The sequence below is a fragment of the Scomber japonicus genome, chromosome 3, assembly GCF_027409825.1.
Source record: "Scomber japonicus isolate fScoJap1 chromosome 3, fScoJap1.pri, whole genome shotgun sequence".
Classification (NCBI taxonomy): Eukaryota; Metazoa; Chordata; class Actinopteri; order Scombriformes; family Scombridae; genus Scomber; species Scomber japonicus.
The window spans coordinates 16,313,728-16,335,752 of NC_070580.1; the positions used below are offsets into that span (position 1 = coordinate 16,313,728).

Here is a 22,025-nt window from a genome sequence, read left to right on the forward strand (position 1 = left end):
GTGTCCATTTGTGTGGAAGCCCATTTCTGCCAACGTGATGGAGAAAAATTCTGTCATTATAATGAGAAACTTTCTCAAAATAATGTGAAACTATCTCAAAATAATGACTCAAAATAATCAGATACTATCTCAAAATAATGAGAAACTATCTCAAAATAATGACTCAAAATAATCAGAGACTATCTCAAAATAATGACTTATTTTATGACGTATTAGTATCTCATTATTTTGAGATAAAAGGTAATTACTTTTAGAAAGTTTTTCATTATATTGACTTACAGGATCATTTTGCATCACACTGGCAGAAATGTGTTTCCATACATTTGGGCTCTTGACTGTTTGTGTTAACAGGCTTGAAAAGGTGTGTGTTCATGTAGTTGCCGCTGATGGCCGGCAGATGTTGATAAAGATGACAGATTACAGCCTGGTTTGGTCCCTCCCGGCTGCCGTGGCCGGTGTCTTTACCGTCATTTAGCTCGCTGTTATCTCGGTAGTCTCAAAGATGGCGAACGTGGTGCTGGAGTATAAGGCTGCTGCCGGTGACTCCGACCCACAGAGTCGTCCTGTCCTGATTATCGGGCAGCAGACCAACCTGCAGCAAGTCAACTGGAGCCAAATTAAAGGAAAACTGCAGCCGGTCGTCACCAAAGAGGTTAGCTTGTAAATGATAATGGAGGCTAAGCTAACACAGCTAATGAATGTAACGAGCACGGACCGCCTCTCAGCACTGCGACGGGCTTTGTGTGTCTGTACATTAAAATACTAGCAGTGCTAACTCAAACCACGTTTATTTTAATAAAGTTGGCTCAGTCGAAGGAATACTATATTGGTGTACGTTTGTGTGTTAAAGCTTTTGACTTATCCAACACCAGCCAGGCATTAAGGCGTATATAAATACAATATTTGGATCCATAATGTGTTTCAGATTTTTTTTTTTTATAAAGAAAAGTGTACAGTTTCCATGTTAAAATACTTAAATGACACCGACTTCTTATTCCTTATTTAAAATCCAGGGTCTATAAATGTGCAAACGTTGGTTTCGAAAAGTTTATCTCAAGTTTGACACAAGATTGCTCATATTTTACTGTAAAGGCTTCAAATTTCCACATCACACTCGTGTTAAAGTTTAATATTGGACCATGATTGACTTCAAAGCTAGTCATGATGTCTTAAACCACTTTAAAACGGACAGAAATGTCCTACTTTGATCAGATGAATGTGAAAACAGCTTTTAAAGTGTCAAACTCTGCACCTTGAAGCTCAAACATCTATAAGAGCAATAAAAAACCATAACTAGAGGGGGACTTTTGACTTTGGCTTCTCCTGGAACAATGTAGGATTTTACAACTGGGTGAGTGTTTAGGTTAAAGTCTGAATGTGGCATTTCCTGGCTTTGAGAGTTGCTCATTTGCCCAGATAACTGAAGGATTGTGTTACTGTGAAGTCTTAATGAGTGACACTCTGTCCATGTTGCTACTTCAAGGTGCTCTTGGTAAGTGTTTTAGATCCAGTGATTAGAATTGACTCTGCTTGTCATGGGTATCCGATGGAGCTGTAAGCAGTGTCTGGTAGTCTTTCCGACAAAGTCCTCAGAGGTCGTTGTGCAACAGTGATATCCAGTCTATAAAGGGAAACCTGACAGTCAGTCTGTGAGGTCAAGGAAAGGTTTCCTCTTGAGTATCCTCCAACAATTATTGCCCCAATTTTTCTGCCCTAAACAGCAGGAATACCATAAGAAATCTTGTGGTTTTGGAGTGGTTTTTCTATTGTAGACATTGTCCAGAATGATTGATACTACAAAATCTTTGCATTCCTGATAGACAGATCAGATCATGAACTCAGACTGTGACTTTACCCCCAAAATATCCTACAGCACGTCATTCACATGTGTTCACTGTGAATGTTGAATGGAGTGAATGAATTGTAACTGATGATGCTCTGAAGTCTGAAACATCAAAAATAAAATGTGTACAAGTGATTGATGAGAGAACAACTACAAAAAGCAGATTTTCCCTGGTTTTGTTTCAGACCTGGCAGGCGGCTCTTGGTGTTCTGAACCCAAACCCCACGGACAGCTGTCCCCTGTACCTTAACCATGCTACGGTGGCCGCCCTTCCTTCACGGGTCAGCAGGCACAACAGCCCATCTTCTGCCCACTTCCTGTCCCGCCTGGTCCGCTCCTGCCTGCCTGGAGGGAACAACCGCTGCATTGTGGTCAGTATCTTCTTCAGGACTTTTCTTTGTCTTGCCTCTCATGTAATTTTCTGAAATTGTCTTTACATTTCTCACCTCCTTCAGGGAGGTTAGAGATTGCTTTTAGCTACTGAACAGAGCTGTTTCAAGGGATACCATCCTTCTGTGACCCCCCCTCTGGGATACGTTTGAGACTTCAATGTGGGTCATCCAGTGGAGGGACAGCTTGTGTAACCATGTGGCTGACGGGTGTTTCTTTTGTCTCCAGATGGTGTGTGAACGCTCAGATGTGTTTGCGTCCTCCTGTGCCATTGCCAGGGCCTTCCCCATCTTCTCTCGCCGCTCCACATCCTCACGCAGGACTGAGAAGAAGCATGTCACTGTAGAGTTTGTGATCACCGGGCAAGACAGCAACCCTCTGGATGCTGCAGAACTCGATGTACTGCAGTTATTAATAATTACATTTTCTTTATGCAGCATTTTAAACCACTTAAGCGTAACAGTCTGCTGTAACTGAAAGCTTCTCTTATGTTCAGTGTCTGTCCAATGCTGCGGATGGAGTGAGGCTGGCTGCTCGCATCGTGGACACACCATGCAATGAGATGAACACAGATCATTTCTTAGATGTAAGTGAGACTATTTTGGCACATTTTAAAAAACTTTCATATTCATATTTCTAAAGGAACATGTTTAACTATTTATGATTGTTTTGCAACAGCCTCCTGTCACAGACATTTGTTTCTGTTTCAGGAAATCAAGGCAGTAGGAACTGAACTTGGAATAACTCCAGTGATCATTCGTGGAGAGGAACTAAAACAAAAAGGGTTTGGAGGTACGGTGTCTGTTGAGGTCACCTGCCAGAATAAGTGATTTATTGTATTTAGTGTGTGTGTGTGTGTGTGTGTGTGTGTGTGTGTGTGTGTGTGTTTTTTTTAATTTCACTTTTCTGTAGTTATTCTTGTGGTTCAACATGGCACAGTTACTTAAAACAAAGCAAAAAGGTGCTTTCAATTACATTTACATCTGTTGCTCAAAATGTGGAATTCCCTGTGTAGCAGCAGTATGCTACTGTAGTTGTGTTGTGGTTATTTTAAGACTTTTGTGTTCTTATTGTGTTGAGTTATATAACTATTATGAGTAGCAGAGAGTAAATGATAAATCAGTTTCAATAATGACAAATTATTTTTGGTTTCTAAAGAAGACTCCATATTTCTTACTTTTACACGCCTATTTACTTGTTATTTTGTACACAGTAGGAAACTGTGCTTCAGCAATTAATAATTTAAATATGTTAAGATCAGGAAAAATGAAATATATTTGCCCCCATCCACTCTATTATCCAAACTTGCTATAATGTAGTTTCACATGTTAAAGCCATTTTAAAGAGTGACAAGAGTTTATAACTTTTACCTTTCAGGTATTTATGGAGTTGGCAAGGCGGCAGAGCATCCTCCTGCATTAGCAGTGTTGAGCCACACACCGGATGGTGCGACCCAAACCATTGCATGGGTGGGAAAGGGCATTGTGTATGACACTGGTGGACTCAGCATCAAGGGAAAGGTACTCCTCATTTTCTTACAGATCAGAGATAACTATTCTACAGTTGACAGTCTGTCACAATGACAGTGTCGTGTAAACTACACAACAGTATCTCTGCAGGAGGAATACATGTACATATTTCAAATATTGTGAGAATTCCTTGTGACTGCTGTCTTAAATTAAGGATAGATCTTAGAAAATTCCTAGACCGTAGAACTATAAAATCTAAATTTGTTATGGTTTATGTAAGAAGATAAAATGGACAACCGCCCTCTGGAGAGAAAATCACAGAACTTACAAACTTGGAGAGTCGCTTACCAACAAAATGCTAATAAATCAGATTAAAATCATAACTGGTTTGTCATGATCCTCAATCTGGGCATATCCCTGGAGGACATCATGTGTTTAGTCGTGTGTGTGTATCTGTCCGCAGCTAATCTTGCATACTACTGGACCCATCAGCCTAATATTTTTTGTGCACATGTATGACTCTTTGCTCAAGGACCTCATGTGGTTGCAATGATTCACAAGTACTGAAAAACCTATTTTATAACGCATTTTATACCCATGACTCGTCACTCCTCTTAACTGGCCAGTACAGGCTGCAAGTGATCAATATCTCTGGCAATCAGCAAGGCTAAATCAAGCTTATTAAAACAGGCCATATTAACCTTTGTTGTGGCTCAAAAACTCATCTTGAACTGACACACGCCTGCAGATTGATTCTGTACCTGACATGCTATGATCCACTAAAGTCAGGCATAATACGAGATGAATAAATCCCCCTTTTTTATTAGCTTTGCTACCATCATGACTGTAAGGATAATTGAGTGAGATTCAGCTCTTCTTTGTGTAGGAGAGGAGAGGGAGGTAGATAGGGGTTTCATTTTGTGTGTTGTGTTACAACAAAAATAACAATGGTTAAATTGAGAAGTTTATTGTAACCTTAAGTTTATACAGTCAGGAAAAGCCAGGACGACGATCATTTAAAATGACATTACACTATTTTTGTGCATCTTAAAGAAAACTGAGACTTTACATGCCCCCAGACACATCTGGATGGAGATCTGCACTCTACTGACTGCACTCTTGTAGTTTATTTATAAAAATAATTTTGATCTAGATTTTTTTGTTTTTTAAAAATCATGAAATATAGTTCCTCCACTGAATATCTGCTATTAGCGTTTCTAAGAAACATCAGGCTAAACAGGAAGTGGCTCACATAGCTGAGCCAAGAATTTAAAATCCTGACATCTGGAGAAACTTGTCAACTATATCCTGTGTTCATGCTACGACATGGCAAACAGTGTAACAAGGTGTTTGTGTTCTGGTCTGTTCACTTAACACGTTTGCCGCGCAGCAACCCTCCCGTCATCTCAGTGATCCTTGAACCTGCTCACTCTGATCTGTTAGGTTAAGCTTTAAGTCTATTCTTAGTAATCTGTTCACATGTAGTTGCTGTTGCATGCATAAATTCATATAGCGTCACAATCACATGTTAATATGTTGTTGTTTTTTTCTAGACCACAATGCCTGGCATGAAGCGTGACTGTGGTGGAGCTGCTGCCATCTTGGGAGCTTTCAAAGCTACGATTAAACAAGTGAGCAGACCTTTTTGGATTATCCCTCATTAGCTGTCACAGTTCCTCTGCGACTCTTAAGTGCTTTTTAATCAGACTCCTTTGAGAAACATGACCTGCTCTTCTGTCTGCTTCAGGGCTTCAAGGATAATCTACATGCAGTGTTTTGCCTCGCAGAGAACTCAGTTGGACCCACAGCCACACGACCTGACGACATCCACACTCTCTACTCTGGAAAGTGAGACTCTTCACTTGTTTCTTTGCAGTTTAATTTCATATAGCAGGTTTCAAATGACATAATAAGATTCATATGAGCTGTCAAGGCTGATTTGACACAAACTTTATCTGATAACAATTTCATGCTTAAAGGACTGTGGAGATCAACAACACTGATGCAGAAGGCAGGCTGGTGCTGGCTGATGGAGTGGTGTACGCCAGCAAAGACCTGTCAGCTGATATTATTCTGGATATGGCCACGCTGACAGGGGCACAGGTAGGTGACAGCCTTGTACAGAGTGTTGCTAAACTTTCCACAGTATGTACTTGGTCACAAATCAGGAAATGATAGACTTAAAGATTAATGCTGGTGGGATTTTGTCTTTTTATTTTTGAAACCAAAACCAGCTCAGCATTGTTCAGCATTGTTCAAGCTCACCAACAGACACTAAAACCTTTTTTATCTTCCAGGGGATCTCCACCGGGAAGCACCATGCAGCTGTGATGACTAACAGCGAGCAGTGGGAGGGTGCATGTGTGCGCGCTGGTCGCAGCAGCGGAGATCTGGCTCACCCTCTGGTTTACTGCCCTGAGCTGCACTTCAGCGAGTTCACCTCTGCCATGGCTGACATGAAGAACTCTGTGGCAGTAAGTGACAAACCCAAACTAGGGGTGGGGGAAATTTCCGATTCTTAGATGCATCGCGATTCGAACGTGGACAAATCTGAATCGATTCATGCACGTCCAAACCTAGTTTCTGGTTTGTGTGTTCGTGTACATGGTGGTGGGCGCTATTAACTTTTTAGCCACGGTTAGCGACCCACAAGTCTAGTGTGGTGTTGTTGTTGTTGTTGTTGTTGTTGTTAAACGTCATCAAGTGCGCAACGATAAACGTCCCATGCTGCGTTCAAGCAGGCTCGGAAATGCTGAAGCCTACAGAACAAACATCGGTTATAAAAACTTGATACCGATACTTCCTGATATTACATTTTTAAGTAAATAGGGATCCCCAGTAATAAACTTGTGCTTTGTTAGCTTCTGCTGATGCATCTTTCTCCTGATGTTTTTTCTCTATTGTAGGTTTGCAAAAAAAAGTTAAATGTTTTGCTTGTCAGAGTCTGCAAACTGATTTTCGTCAGACAAATAAGTTACCAGTGAAGCTTTGTCGATCGTATGATAGCAACACTTATTACTCATTACTAGTTTGAGTGAAAAGAAGGACAACAAAATAAAGGTAGCTCTCTTTGACTGTGTATTGGTGCAGCTCCAGTTTTACACTTAATGTTTTTATAAACTAAATTGAGCTGTTACTCTGTCACAGTACTGCATAACATCTTGACACTCACAATGTAAATCAAAGTAATGTTTTACACATTAATCAGTTCTGATCTGAACATTTTAACATTAGCTACAGCAGGTTTAAGTAGTGTATATATTAAAACATGTAATTGAGTTTTAAAGTTTACATACATCATTATGACAGTTCAATGCTCGGTAAAAACAGTAAATGTAGTTTATCGATGTGTGATTTAAACATTCAAGACCATTTTATTATCTTCTTTTTGAAAAGATGTTTACATAGCAAATTATGTTTTGTTAATTTCTTAAGTTCACATTTAGTTATAAAGTAAATCTGCATGCTGTTTATGGGCACCAGAGGCTAAACTTTAATATTCCTCATACTGTAATACGGGTCAACTGAGTATTTCTAGTACAATATTTGTTTTTGTGTTTCTGAGGTCTGTCATGCTTTTCTTGTACTTTGACAGGACCGTGAGAACGCCCAGAGCTCCTGTGCTGGCCTCTTCATTGGATCCCACCTGGGCTTTGATTGGTCTGGTGTCTGGGTCCATGTTGACATTGCCTCCCCCGTTCATGTTGTGAGTACCTGGGGCATGCTATCAGATACTTTTTGACCTGTTTCTGCTCTGATTTTTGTACCAAATCTCTGTAAACGTTTAAGTATGCACGTGTATGTAAGTGATGATGTCAACAGTGTTTGATTAGTCTCACTGCCATAAAGGGGGAGACAGCAGATCTGCACTCCAGGTTGAACTAATAATGGAAAGATAATTAAAGGGTAACTTTACAGCAGTAACACCAGACACTGAAATCTTACTCTTGTTATGTTTTATTTTACCTATACAGGGGGAGCGAGCCACAGGATTCGGCGTTGCTTTGCTCATGGCCCTGTTTGGTCAGGCATCAGATGACTCCATGCTGAACCAAGTGTCTCCTCTGGGTGCAGCCGCCAACATGTCTGAAGACCAAATGGAGCGTGACTGCAAAAGGAGACGACTGGTGTAGAAGACACAGAACGATTTACACACCTTTAAACTGTTGAAGCGAGTGTTCCTCCAGTTAGGGTTAAAACGTTTTAAACTGTGATTCAACTTTCTGTGGGGGTGATTTTTGGATGAAATTTGACAAAATAAAAAACATAATCATGAATTTGACAGTTGATTGGATGAGTAAATCAGATGTGTTGCCAGATGTGTTAAACACGGTTATGACAAACACAGCCCCCATCACTTCTCCTCATTACTTGGCACTTACTGCACGATCACCTCCTGTAGCATCTTCATTATTATAAAATCTGTTGATCTTTGTGACAATTCATTCAGGTTTTGGTAATCTTCATTTTTATTTCAGCAGTTATTCTTTCATAATTGTTCATATTTTACAGTTAAAGACAGCTTAAAGTTTTACCTCACAAAAGAAACTCACTGATGAGGTACTGATGTCACTTCATACTTGATGCAAATCAAAATTATACATGTTTAGATATTGTAAAAACATACTGGATCACTATCAGTAAAGCTAATTCGTCTTTTTTATGGTAACCACTACACTTTGTATTCATCCTGTAAACGGCTTAACTGTGGAGCACCCATAATGTGATCTCTGAACCAAACTGAGAGTTTAGTGCTCACTGCAGTTTTTAACAGTTTCACAATCCTGTCAGATGATTAATGGACAAGTGTTGCCACATATGCTCGTCAGCACAAAATACACATTCAGGATATTAACTGTAAGTGTTTTGTAAGATCCCAGCTCAAGTATGATGTTTGTCCACCCATGTGACAATCTTGTTCTTCAATAAAGGCGGTGCCATCTGACTTCTGTGTGCATGTGTTATATGCTCAAAAGAGTCTGACAAAAAATACAACTTTAACTCAAGGTCCCTGAAATCCAAGGGAGAGGGAGAGGGGGGATTAAGTGGAACTATTTCCAATGCCAGGACTGTTTTTCTATGCTCAGCACACTAAATTTGATCCCAGCTTATATTACAGATTGAAAACAATATTGTGTGTTTATTGTTATTGTGAAGCGACCTTGGGTTTAATGAAAGGCAAAATAACAAAATAAAATTATTATTATTATTATTATTGTTAATCAAAACAGCAGAGCAAGTGACAGCAATGGAGTAGTCATAGGGAGGTGAGATGTGTTCCCTAATGGTCACAATGGGAACTTTTCACAGTTTTTTCCAGGCAGGATGGGGAGGTACTGAGAATAGTATTATTGGTGTTAAACAAGAACACGAGGTTTGTGGTTATTCGAAATAATATCAGAAAAATATTTTTGCCTTTTTCCACTTTGACAATTTTATGATAGCTGCACCAGCTGTCCTTTAAAATGTCAAAAGACAACTGCAACTTATCTTTCTTCCACTTGTTCAGCTTTTTTCTGCACTCTCGTCTGACAGCAGTAGTGTCGTTCAACCATGGTGTGGGTTCAGGTTTGGTTTTAAACCTTTGACAAATGAAATAAAATGGTGAAGTTAACTATTCAGTATTGGGAGGGGGGGGTTAACGATATGATAGGGTAGAGAGAGATCTCAAATAAAACAGGCATGTGATCAGAGAAGCCACAAAACAGGTAGGCCACATGATAAAATAACATTTAGTCCACCTTTGCATAGTCATTGTTTTTCTGTTTCCATCATTATGACTCGTGACTTCCCGGTGAACCACGTGGGAGTTTATGAGGAGTTTAGTGGTCACGTGACTGAAAACCAACAGGAGGGGACAGACTTCGACAAAACACCGGTTAATTAGCATTGGGTTAATTCACACAGCAGTGTTCAGGCAGAAGACCCGACTCTACTTCCGAAAGCCCCCAGGTTGTCTGCTCGGTCACGGATGGCTCACACCGCTTTAGTCGTGTTGTTCTCGGTTGTGCTGTCCGGTGTGTCCGCCGGCCTGTTTTACAGCCAGAAACAGCCCTGTTATGTCCGCTCACCGAGGAAAAACGGCTTTGGACTGAGGTAAACAGATTTGTATGTGTATGTTTCAAATAACGTAACACAGAGTTAGCTTGAACTCAACTATAGCTGAGGGAAAATATGTTGTATGATATTTAATGAGGCTAGTTGGCTAATGTTAGCTGCAGACACAGTAGCAGACCGAGATTAGTAAATTAACTTTGTCTATTTTACATTAAAGTGTGATTAATATACGTTGACAGTAATATATGAATATTTTATATTGATGATATTGGTGATATAACAGAACTAAGCATGGCATTGAGATATAAAGAAATGTGCAATCAAGTGAGGAAGTTTTGGTTTCATTTCCTTCTTTTGTTCAATTCGTGGATTTAAAAATAACATGCAGACAGTTTTACTTTCCTCGAAATGTCTTTGTCGCCTCTGTTAATATATCACGAGGTTTGGTGAAGCAGGTTGAGGAAGTTAACAGCACTTCAAATCTCTCAACATCAACCCTGAAAAACTGGTAAAACAAACCACAACTCAATCTGCCAGGCAGGACCAGCACTAACTCGCTTAAAACAAAAAAAAACTCAACATCTCTCAGTGTATTTGTTAATTTAACTTAATGTGTTCTGTAAATGTTAGCTCCTAGTAGTCTAGTCTAGATGTTGTTTCAATGTCATGCTGTGTATTCATTTGGTGTGAAAAATGATCAAAATCTGCCTCAACTGTAGCCTGGCTGATATAGTATGTTACTGAAAATCACAATTGGTTGCAGCATCAACATCAAATGTCTTACCTTGAACTTGAGAACAACCTGTTAAATATATTTTTTAAAAGACTGTGACCAAGATAAACACTGATTGGGTCATTTTACAGAAAAATGAACTTGTCTGTGCTTTCTGTTGGATAATAGTCTTTAACGGAGACACATTTGCCAAAGGAAATCACTCATGTCTTTGGATATTTAGTTTTGTCTGCACTACAGTGAACCTGACACTGAAATGAGCTAATATCAGTAGATATTGGCAGAGCTGATTTGTTACACTCATCAAGTCATCAAGTTTCCCCCAAAATATTACTGAGAACATGACAATTTTGGCCTTTCAAAAAAAAAGAGTCTTATCTGCCAAAGTGTTTGAGTCATAAATCTGTAAGTTTCAAAGCTTCAAGTTTTAAATCTTGACTTAAAAAGATTTATGAAAAAAAAAAAAAAAAGGGAAATGAATGAGAGGAGAGTGAATATAATCTTTATGGGATCTTATCTTAATGGAGATGACAGGAAGGAAATAAAGATGAGCTGTGTACTAGATCAAGATATGTTGCATATATATATTGTGTGTGTTACTGCTGCAGAACAGCTCTGATGGCCCGTCTGTTCACAGGACCGAACCTCGTCCTCACGAGTATTTAAACATTTCTGATCTACCTAAGTCATGGGACTGGAGGAACATCAACGGTACCAACTATGTCAGCACCACCCGCAACCAGCACATCCCCCAGTACTGTGGCTCATGCTGGGCACACGGCAGCACCAGTGCCATGGCAGGTATGACTCAGTCACTCAGCTTCCCTATCACATGCATTGCTGCTAATCATTGTGGTTTGATTGTGGTGTAAATCAGCAGCTCCTCACATGACATTTAATCACACTTCCTCTTTACACAGAAAGGACTTTGACAAACAGTTGGCACTATGTTTTATTTCACATAAAGCTCTGTGTTTACTCTCTCCACTAGATCGCATCAACATAAAGCGGAAAGGAGCGTGGCCCTCTGCATACCTCTCTGTCCAGAATGTGATCGACTGCGGTGAAGCCGGCAGTTGCCATGGAGGCGATCACAGTGGGGTTTGGGAGTATGCTAACAAGCACGGGATCCCAGATGAGACCTGCAACAACTACCAGGCTAAAGACCAGAGTGAGTGTCCTTCATTGCATAAAGATGTGATCACATACACAGTCTGAATCGGCATGACATGCATGTTCTGTGTCTCTCTCTGAAGAGTGCAAGCCTTTCAACGAGTGTGGCACCTGCACCACCTTTGGGGTGTGCAACATCGTTAAGAACTACACACTGTGGAAAGTCGGAGATTTCGGATCTGTGAGTGGGAGGGAGAAGATGATGGCAGAGATCTACGCTGGAGGACCAATCAGGTTTGAAACGTTACACACATAATCTGTATTCTCAAGGCCTAAAAAACATGTTGACTAGATTTTCTTCTTCAGACATTCTGCAAAGCCAGTTTTCTTTTTATAGTCTCTTTCCTTCTCACCTTTTCCTGACATGTTTCTGTTTGTCTTGAATTACTGCCAAAAGCTGTCAATCAGTGTAAGAACATGCAAGAACTGCCAGCATTGTGTCACTTCAATCAAGTTTGCGCATCCGCGTCCTTGCCTGCATTCATGAGAGATAAACAACATGCAAACAAACATTGTTCCTTGGTTCTACGAGTGGTTAAACTGCATCAGAGTAACCTTTAACTTATGCAAACACCCACACACTCAAAGATGGTAGGAACCGACATCCACCTTGAGAACATAAACCACAAACACAAACATACAGGTATGAGTGTTAGAATGTGGAGAAAATGCAAAGTTTTGCTTTTGCTTTTGAAAGTAGACACACTTGTGATGGATCTCAAGTCATTGGGCAGTTCAGTAAAAGACACTCTGTTGGAGGAGTATGCATCAAAAGCAAAGGAGTGAAATAATTCAGCTGAATGCAGGTGTAGATGGAGACCTGCAGACACCCGTCTCTCAACCACACTGCAGAGAAAAACATGAAAAGTGAGCTCGACCATTTGAAACCATCTTGCCAGTTGCTCAGTGACAGAAAACATAAATCTACACAATCAAGGCAACACTGCCAAACAGAACCCTCCTGAAACTGTAATGTGGTCATGATAGAGAAAAAGATGTTCTGTGGATGAGTCATTCACCACAGATGTCAAAAATCACTGCACCACATTTAGCTGCTGGGTCCCTCAAAACACAGCATTATTATATATATGTATATTCTCCAGCAGTTTTCAGCCATTTTTCCACATTACACCTGAGAGAGGAAGTAATCAGTGTTGTTTGTTTCCTCTAAGCTGCGGGATCATGGCCACAGACAAGCTTGATGCGTATACTGGAGGTCTCTACTCTGAATACCAGGAAGAACCTTACATCAACCACATCGTGTCAGTGGCAGGATGGGGAGTGGAGGGTGGCGTTGAATACTGGATTGTTCGCAACTCGTGGGGAGAGCCGTGGGTAAGTCATGGAAATGAAACAGTAGTTGAAATTAAAGAGACTGCTTTCTGAAAGATTATATTAGTCACTTTGCTCTGTTTAAAAAATATATCACTAAGACATTATGTTGCGTCAGTTAATCTGATAATTGCTGATAATTGAGCTTCATGAATAGATAAAAGATAAATTAAAAAAAGAGAAAAATTCAACTTGTCTGCTTCAAACAGCAACTGGCTAATTAATTTCAAATGTTGCTAAACTCTGATTGGTGCACAGAAATATGCAACATTTTCCAGCTGAGCTCCATCTGCTTTTAAACCAATGAAAAAAAAGCACTAATACAGGAATTCAAAACTTAACTCTTAATGTTGTGTTTGAGTTCAACTTTAAGGTGCTAAAAATGAATTGATTGAAGATTGAAATGACAAGATTACACACCATTTGAACTCATAATTCACTGTCAATTTTTTTAAAAACCTTAATGGGCTGTTACATGCAGGTAGGAGGATGAATTGTTGGCGTTGGGTAATAAGCATTAACATGTGCTCTCCTCAGGGTGAGAAGGGCTGGCTCAGAATCGTGACCAGCGCCTACAAGGGAGGAAGTGGAAGCACATACAACCTGGCGCTGGAGGAGGACTGCATGTACGGAGACCCAATTGTCCCCAAAGATTACCTGTAGATGACACCAGTGGCCAGTGTCTGCACTCTCGTGTGTCTTCCTGTCTCAAGTGGAGGGAAACCTTTTTTTTTTTTTTTTTAGTATTTTAAATGTTAAAGGGAATAAATTGTGTTTTTTCTTTTTAGATATTTTTCCAATTATTTTTAAACTTGTAATCAGGGGAGCAAATTTCAGTGCCATGGTCTTCCAAGCAGATATCAGACCTACTTGAATCTGATTTTTTTTTTTTTTTTTTACACCACAGGTTGGTAAACTGTTTAAATGTTGGATCAGATCAGTTCAAAATTCAGGCACTGCACGCTGAAGATGCATTTTAGACAATGACAGGATGAGGGAATAATTCAGTTTAAGTCAAACAACTTTTTTTTATTTTTAAATGCTTGCTGACTCAACCAAAGTATGACAGTGTTTCATTAGTCCTGCACTGCTCCGACACTGAATGTGTGGCGATTGGTTAACGACAGTAATGCACTACACTGATACGTGTTTTGTACATAACTGTATAAACAAACTTAGTGTGCCTTATATGCATTTGCAGCAAAGTACACATTTATGTAATTTGCAATTTCACATTGAATCTACACCTCAGAAATTAAGCAAAAGTTGCACTCTTGCTTTGATTCAAACTGTGCCAATAAACATGACACTTCACACAGCATCTGTCTGAGTTTCAATCACTCTCCGACTCAGTCAGCTAGAAGTCAGCTGTGATGGATTTCAGTGTTAATTTCAAGGCAGAAGAAAAGTATGAAACATCTTAGCAGAAATGATATCAGCCATTGTATCATTTCCTCAATATGTAAAGGTTTGATCCATAACAGAGAATCAACTTTGACTGTGCTGTTGAGTTTTATGTACAGTTTACACTTTGACAATATATTTATCAAACTTGACAGGACCACTCAATTATAAATGGAGACCAAACTGCATTTCTGTATGAAGTTTGTCAAAAATGCAATAAACTACATTTTCAGGTTTTTATTTTAAAACAGTTCAAAGCCAACATAAAATATAAAAAATTAAATTTACAAGTGAAAAATAGTGTAGCTGCATCTTCAGAGGCTCCTCCATCAACCATTCTGTCTTGTTTGTGCACTTCTCCATAATTCTCAACAAAATTTGCTTCAGTAGAAACAAGTCCACCGTTCACACTGAGCAGTCTCTCTTCAAGCGTTCCATTATAATCCAAATAACAGATGTTCGGTCTCTGTCCAGTCGTCCTGGTGCAATGTCCAACAACATCTACAGTGTCTTTTCAGCATCAGTTGATCATGATGAAGTTTGACTTGCAGTGAGCTGAAAAAAATAACATGTTGGTGCTTAAATAAGAATGAACTTTAACCCCATTTAAAGACAACATTTAACAGGTTATATGAAACAACTTCATACTAAAGCACAAATATGCCGTGAGTCTTCGAAGTGTGACTGTACCGTTTCAAATACTTACCAATGAACTCAGCGACAGGGTCGTGTTCTCCCTCCGTGCGGATGGTTCCTGCGATGCTGTCGTTCTCCAGGATGGGAAGGAAGAGCTGAACGAAGTCTGATGTGTAGGGAGGCGCAATCACATCCAAAACCTTTGAGGGAAACGCTGGAGTTTAGTTATTTTTCTCTGAGCTTTTTGTCTAATGTGTTTCATGCACGGAGGAATGATGAAGTTATGAATGTTTTCTGATGCTGTTAAAGATCAGAATTCTAACTATACTCAGTTATGATCAGTTGACAAATGAAATGCTGATTGCTCATCATTTGTGAATTTCTTTCAAATTATACTCAAGGTGTAATGATTCACCCTTGAAAACAATTGATAAAAGGAGCTTTTAAAAACATAATTGTTGATGTTAAACAATGGATTAAACTTAATTTAGAACTTTATGGGACCTGAAATGTATAAAAGATAATTTCAGACACTGTAAGACTTTCAGGACCTGCAGACACTACTGGAATGAAGGAAAAACATGTAAACCAGGTGTCACCTCCTTTCCCATGTTTTATCTCCTCTAGCTTCTTATAAAGATCAGAAGCAGCCGTTACCTCAGTGACAAAGTATCTAATGAGGGAGATGTCCGTGTTGAGTTTCTCCAGACATTTGCGAATGTAACCGACTACAGGCAAGACGTAGCCACGGCTCAGGAGATGAACCATTCGGTCCAGCAGAGTCTTCTTCAACTCCATCTGCACAGAAATAAAACTCTCAGCCTCACTTCCGCTCACCCAGTCACAAAACACACACTTCTGTTGAAAACTAAAATAAGAAGCATTCATTTAACACACACACCTGCTCCATGACGTCTAGTTGAGAGTGCTCTGTCTCAAAGAGCTTGATGAGCAGCTGGAGGACCTGAGGATGCAGCAGCTGGTGACACGTACAGATCTGTGGAGGAAAGAGTTCATGTCTAAACTTAACTTGCTGTTTCAAAGAATGACAGTTAAACAGTCATCTGGCAGTGACGTTGTACCGTACCTCATCCAGCAGAGCTAAATGAACCGGAGTGTGGTCGGTCTGCAGCTGGAAGTACCGCGGCTCAGACACTGTCCAGTCCACCCACTTCAAAACCCCCATGGCAACCACTGGGAACCTGAACACAAACATGTCAGCTGTGAGTGTCACATATAGAAACAAAGGCATCTGAAGCAAGTATGGAGAGCTGTTTTTGATTTTGATTTTGATCAAACACTTTCTATTCAAGCAGAGTTCTAGTATAGCTGCTTTGTGTTTACTCACTCTTAATCTGGCACCTACTTTACCCATAATGCAACTTCTTGATTCGGCAATTCAAATACTTACTTCCCTAAACTGCACAGATTACGATGGCAAGAAGATAATTTACTGCTGATGAATTTCAGAAACAAAAACTTAAGTGTTGTAAAGTAAAGTAAAGTAACATGAAAAACATGAAACATGAAAAATATTTCAGTGATTAACACAAGAAAAGATTAGAGTCTAATAATGATTCCCATTTTCTTTGACACTTCAATCATTCATGTAGAAATATCACACTAGATCAAACAGCCCAATGTAATTAGGTTTATTTCCATGTCAGATTCAACTTTTGTTTTTGGTAGACACTTTTACAATTTATTGATCCATGTGCTGACATTACCTTTAAGTTTAAAGTTGTTTAGATAATCTTAAGTGACATCTACTTGCATTAACTTAAAACAGCAGCTCCTTCCCTTCAGGATAATTACGAGTCTCGCGCTTTTGGAGGAGGATTTTCTCTTGCACTCACCGGATGCACTGGTACAGGGTGCTGAGTTCAGCCACCAGTTCTGTAGCACCTTTGTTCTCATTACAGCAGAGGTTGTGTACAGTCTCGATGGCCTTGGACGTCGACTTCAGCTCATCTTTATTGATGTTGACTCGTTTGTTCTGGGATTAAATGGCAAGAAATACGTAGTTAACAATGAACTATCTTAAAAACAGCCAAACACTACTTCAAACTGCTTCCCCTGCCAACACACACACACACACACACACACACACACACACACACACACAGTCTCAGGTGCAGATTTCAAGTTGGAAACATAAACAGTGTCCCTTCTCTTTGTACCTTTTTCCATGTCTCAACAACACTGGCAGCGTAGGCCAGGATGTGGATGTATTTGTGTTTATGGTCTTGGTTGATCTTTGATCCGGGCTTAAACAGTGACTGCATGAACAGGTCCAGAAAAGCAGGCACTCTGATCTGAGGAGGCGAAACATCATATCATTAATATCAATAATAAACAGTATCTTAACAAGCATGTGGAGGGTATAAACCTCACCAGCTCCACAGGAGGAGGGTCCATACTGCTGAACATCTTGAACAGAACGGTGATGTCTGCAGGATTCAGGGCTCCTTTGGACAACATGGCACCCAGTGCCTGGCAGGCTCGGGGGTAGGCCGCTGCTGTGCCGAGTGCAAGAGTGATCTGACTGGCATCATGACCTCTGCAACCGCAGAATGAATATCATCAATTTCTCATCTCCACATGACCTAGCCAGCGTTCTTCCTACACTTCAGACAATATAAACAAAAACCCAGCTGAAAGATAGATAACGGTACCTCTCATGTGCCGACTTCTGCACCTCCTGACCGATCCTACGCACAGCTGAGCCGCCCTGCTCCTCCTGAGAAAGGATGGACATCATCGCCTGGGCAAAGAGGTAGGTGTGCTCGCCGTGACACACCATTTTCTACAGGGGGGAGAGAGTGAACGAGAGAGGAAAAGAGGAGAGGGAATCTCAGCAAAGCTAATACAGCAAAAAGACTCTTTCACACTGGTCTTTGCTTGCAATTAAAAGTTGAATGAAAATGATAAGAGTGAGAAACACATTTGATTGTTATCAAAATTCTGGAAAGTTTTTTTTGTTTATTTGTGTGCTGTTTTCTGTGTGTGTATTTAAGTATTAAATTTGAGAGGTTGGAACAGGTGATTTTCTTGTCAGCTTTTCTTTATAATTCATTTTAAACAATTAAAAATCTAAATTATGTTCAATTGTCTGTCAAACCAAGATATGATTTCAAGGCGTCAATGAGGAAGAATTTGATGTTTGAAAAGATATAACCAAATTTCAACTAACGAAATCCTTAGTGTTACATAACAGAAGTACGACTCAAAGAAGTGAACACAGATGTTAAGCCTCACAGCAAACTCTGGCAGGTTCTTCTCCAGGTTTTCTTCTCCTCCATCCAGGAGCGTAGCCAGAGATGTCCTCAGCACCCGGGAGAAGACCTCCAGCTGCTGACACGCCGTAGACACGCTGGTGATCTCGCCCTGGTAACCTGCGTCTGAAATCAGCTGAACACACACACAAAACAACATGTGACTAACTGAAGTGAAGCAAAACAAGAAAACAACTGCTCAGCTTCAGAAAACCTGGAGCAAAATGGCAAAATGTATTATATTATAAATAAAAATTCATTATTGGTTCATTTATCCATTATTTATTAGCTATTTTTAGTCTATAGAATGAATAAAAATAATGAGCCATAAAACCTTAAGATATCCATTATTAGGACACAAAAATGACATTTAAAAAAATATGTTTTGCAAGGTAGTTTGTTCATTTGTGTCAGCATACCTTTACAGTGAAGTTGAGCATCAGGCAGTCGGGATGAGCCTCGGCCAGCTTGTAGAAGAGATCTCTCCATGTAGTGTGTGCTATCATCTGCTCCAGCCATGCAGGAGTCTAAAAACACATGAGAATAAAATCATCTCATATCCTGCTTTAACCTCATCCATGAGATCTTCAGCACGAGATGCTCAATCATTATTTATAAAAAATGATTCCTGTGTTATCGCAGAAATCTCACCTCTCCCTCAACCGTGAAAATCGAGTCAGCTTTCTGGGGGTCAAAGTGTTTTATCAGGAGACTCTTGAGGTGATTTTCTACCCGCTCTTGGACCTGAGCGGGCTCTACACCTGTAATAAAAATAAAGAAATTTACAAATGAATGAGGCACACTGTTAGAGGCTGGGAAGAGAGGGGAGGCATTGAGAGCACAGGATCTTGTCGTCTGGTACCTACCCATCTGGATGAGCCACTCTGCCAGCAGGTTGACGGTCTGAGCCACAGCCGAGTAGTTTTCAGAGAGAAGCTGGATGACGTGTTCTGGAGAGCCACCTGCCTGGAAATACCTGTGACAAACGTTTACAGGAACGCAGAGTATTAATCTACAAGGCTGAAATAAAGTCTGTAACAAATAAATCGACAATTAACTGTAAATGTTAGATTCAATGTGTGAGAAGTCAAGTTGTGTACATTTTGAGGGTGTTGAAGATCGCAGGCTCCATGATGTAGTCCCTGCTGGAGAATTTCTGCAGACAGTCTTCCTGGATTTTCCCATCATTTTCTCCTTCCACGTATCCATCCTCCTCAAAAAAAAAAAAACGCATAAATGGTTAATGTGATTAACAGCCCTCCTGTCTGGAGAATAGGGGACATACTGTTTTCTTTAACTCTTTTGATTGCAATAAATAAGTGAGATGGAGAGAGGGTTGGTGTATTGAGAAATCAACTGCCACAGACCTACACATGCAGGTCCAGCAAGTATGGTAAATGGACTGTACTTATATATAGCTTTTCTAGTCTTTTTTACCACTCAAAGTGCTTTTACACTACATGTCACATTCATCCATTCACACATATTCGTACACTGAAGGCAGGGGCTACCACGCAGGGTAACCCTAACCCTCACCATTCACACACTATTGGTGCAGCCATCAGTGGGGGTTAAGTATATTGCCCAAGGATACATGGATGTAATGTGGGACTGTAACCATAACTATAACAATACTGTATATGCTGAGTATACACTGTTAATGAGGTTAATATACTGTAGACCTCTGTACAGTTCAGGTGGACATGATGTGTAATGTAAACAATATGATAAAGTTATCTGGTTTCTACAGCAGAGTGTCAGTGTTAACCTAAATAACTCTAAGTTGAGCACTAACAGGACACATCTCTGCTCTGGTGAAGCTGAATAAACACCGACACTTCCAGCAGCTGTGTGACCGACTTCAGTTCGCCTGTAGCCGGCTAGCGGCGCCGCTAAGCTCCGCTGCTGCTACACCGGAGAAACTCACAGCTCGGAGGACGTCTTCTGTCTCTGCAAACTACTCTGAGTTATCTGAAGCTTTGAGCTCAGCTGTCACAGCAGGTATAGCCTCTGGTGTGTCTGCAGCTAGCCATGCTAACTGGATGTGTTAGTCTGAAGTCTCACCATGTTACTGTCCGGGCCCTCCCAGTCTCCAGCGCCGCCATAGTACTCTTCGTCCATAATGGCGGGACACAAGAGACTTCAAAGCAGCTACAACAGCCTAAAGCTGCAGGTTTAAACTCTGGTTGATACTTGTTTGACCGCTGATGATGCTGCAGGCAGGTGGCTAACAACAACAGGAGGAAAATGGCGACAAAGAACAGCAAACTCAGCCCTGAGTTAAGTCTGGCATGAGGATTTCTGCCCTGAGATTAGTCTTTAAGGATTATCAAACATGTACCCTGGGCACTGTCTGTCAGGTACAACTCATGGTACAACTATTACTTAAACTCTATCTTCATGTTTTCAGGCCCTGAGTTTAGTCTGGCAGGATGAACTATATATTTCATCCTAAACTGTCAGTAAGGCACAACTCTCTAAACAGGACAACCTGCCCGATATGAGGTATTTTGTGGGAAATGTGTGTATTTTGTTTGGATGGACTGCTATATTGCCTATAATTCAGCTGCTGATCATCCTCAGCAAATTTCACATCCACAAATCTAAATGGTCTGACTTCACACTATTCTTTCATAGCAGCAGTATGGCAGCTGTTAATTCAAGATGTGAAGAACAGAAACAGTAAGAAGACTAATATTATATATAATATACTAATATTTTAAAGGAAGATAATTTTATTTAACGTATAAATAGGATTTACAATTAAATACTGAGGACGACAAATGCTTGTCCATCTAAAATTAAAGACCAATAAAGATATTTAACCAAAAAATAAATAAAAATGAACACATCTGAGCATGACAGAGACCCAAAATGCAGATAAAAAAACCTCTTACTGACTGAACCTTCATATTATCCCTTCGTAATTAGTCTCCATATCAAACCTCTCAACCACAAATCAACTTTATATTCATAAATACCTTCTCAGTCTTGCAGTGATTAATCCTTCGTTAAGCTTTTAGAGAGCAGAGTCAGTGTATTCTTTATGTTTTCCGCCATTTGTTTATGGAGAAAAATACTGACCATCATGCTATATTATGTTCTGATGTTACCTTCAACAGAATGTAGCAGCCACCACAATCTCTATTTATTTGATTGAATGTGAGGGATGTATGGTTATTTATGAGTTTGTTTGTTTGTTTGTTTAAATAAATACACATCAGATTGAACCCAGAACACCTTCTATGCACAAAAATGTGTATCAGCTGTACATAAAAAGGGGAAAAAAGTAATGATAATGGTGATTAGGGTATTTTTTTTACTGCTCTCACATGTAAAAGGTAAACTTTGACTTAAACAGTATGTAATGATTGAAACTGACTATGTATATATACAAATAGAACTCTTAAATATCAATAACATGCTTTTCTTTCATTTACAGTAACTGAGAAGGTTTCATTTTATATTTGGATACATGAGAAAAAAAGTTCATCCATTTGTGCAAATGCAGCTGTGCCAACACCAAATGATCAACAGACATATTCACCAATTAAGGAAACACACAAGACAACTTGAATATTTTAATGACTTTGCTGATATCCAAACACTTATAGTATGTTTTTATAAGCATCGTCAACTGGATTGTGTTTTCTAGTCCTAAAGTTTAGAAATTTAAATGATTGAAATTGGAAATGTTCGAAAAGGCACAACCT

At 39.8% G+C, this 22,025-nt stretch overlaps 3 protein-coding genes across 4 annotated transcripts; 2 read left to right on the forward strand and 1 right to left on the reverse strand.

Moving 5' to 3' along the window:
• Positions 1-489: 489 nt before the first annotated feature.
• npepl1 (aminopeptidase like 1) lies at positions 490-8,647 on the forward strand. The gene is made up of 12 exons (XM_053315822.1): positions 490-652; positions 2,029-2,214; positions 2,462-2,632; positions 2,730-2,819; positions 2,944-3,025; positions 3,611-3,753; positions 5,256-5,333; positions 5,450-5,550; positions 5,682-5,805; positions 6,000-6,176; positions 7,298-7,408; positions 7,677-8,647. Exons 1-12 carry the CDS (start codon positions 503-505, stop codon positions 7,833-7,835), a joined length of 1,572 nt encoding a protein of 523 aa, XP_053171797.1. The 5' UTR covers positions 490-502; the 3' UTR covers positions 7,836-8,647.
• An 893-nt stretch (positions 8,648-9,540) lies between these two features.
• On the forward strand, positions 9,541-14,316 carry ctsz (cathepsin Z). The gene is made up of 6 exons (XM_053315827.1): positions 9,541-9,798; positions 11,130-11,293; positions 11,484-11,663; positions 11,749-11,899; positions 12,838-13,000; positions 13,535-14,316. Exons 1-6 carry the CDS (start codon positions 9,674-9,676, stop codon positions 13,658-13,660), a joined length of 909 nt encoding a protein of 302 aa, XP_053171802.1. The 5' UTR covers positions 9,541-9,673; the 3' UTR covers positions 13,661-14,316.
• Positions 14,317-14,416: 100 nt separating this feature from the next.
• Positions 14,417-20,536, reverse strand: nelfcd (negative elongation factor complex member C/D). Of its 2 annotated transcripts, none has more exons than XM_053315821.1 (15): positions 20,377-20,536; positions 19,413-19,522; positions 19,179-19,288; positions 18,964-19,073; positions 18,732-18,839; positions 18,296-18,448; positions 17,713-17,843; positions 17,432-17,597; positions 17,218-17,352; positions 16,894-17,033; positions 16,125-16,239; positions 15,939-16,034; positions 15,695-15,835; positions 15,108-15,237; positions 14,417-14,956 (listed from the first exon to the last, which is right to left on the reverse strand). In XM_053315821.1, the coding sequence occupies exons 1-15, from the start codon at positions 20,431-20,433 to the stop codon at positions 14,922-14,924; spliced, it is 1,737 nt and encodes a 578-aa protein (XP_053171796.1). In that variant the 5' UTR covers positions 20,434-20,536; the 3' UTR covers positions 14,417-14,921. The 2 variants fall into 2 exon arrangements, with proteins under 2 accessions (XP_053171796.1, XP_053171795.1); XM_053315820.1 differs by having other exon boundaries at positions 19,413-19,525.
• Positions 20,537-22,025: the final 1,489 nt, after the last annotated feature.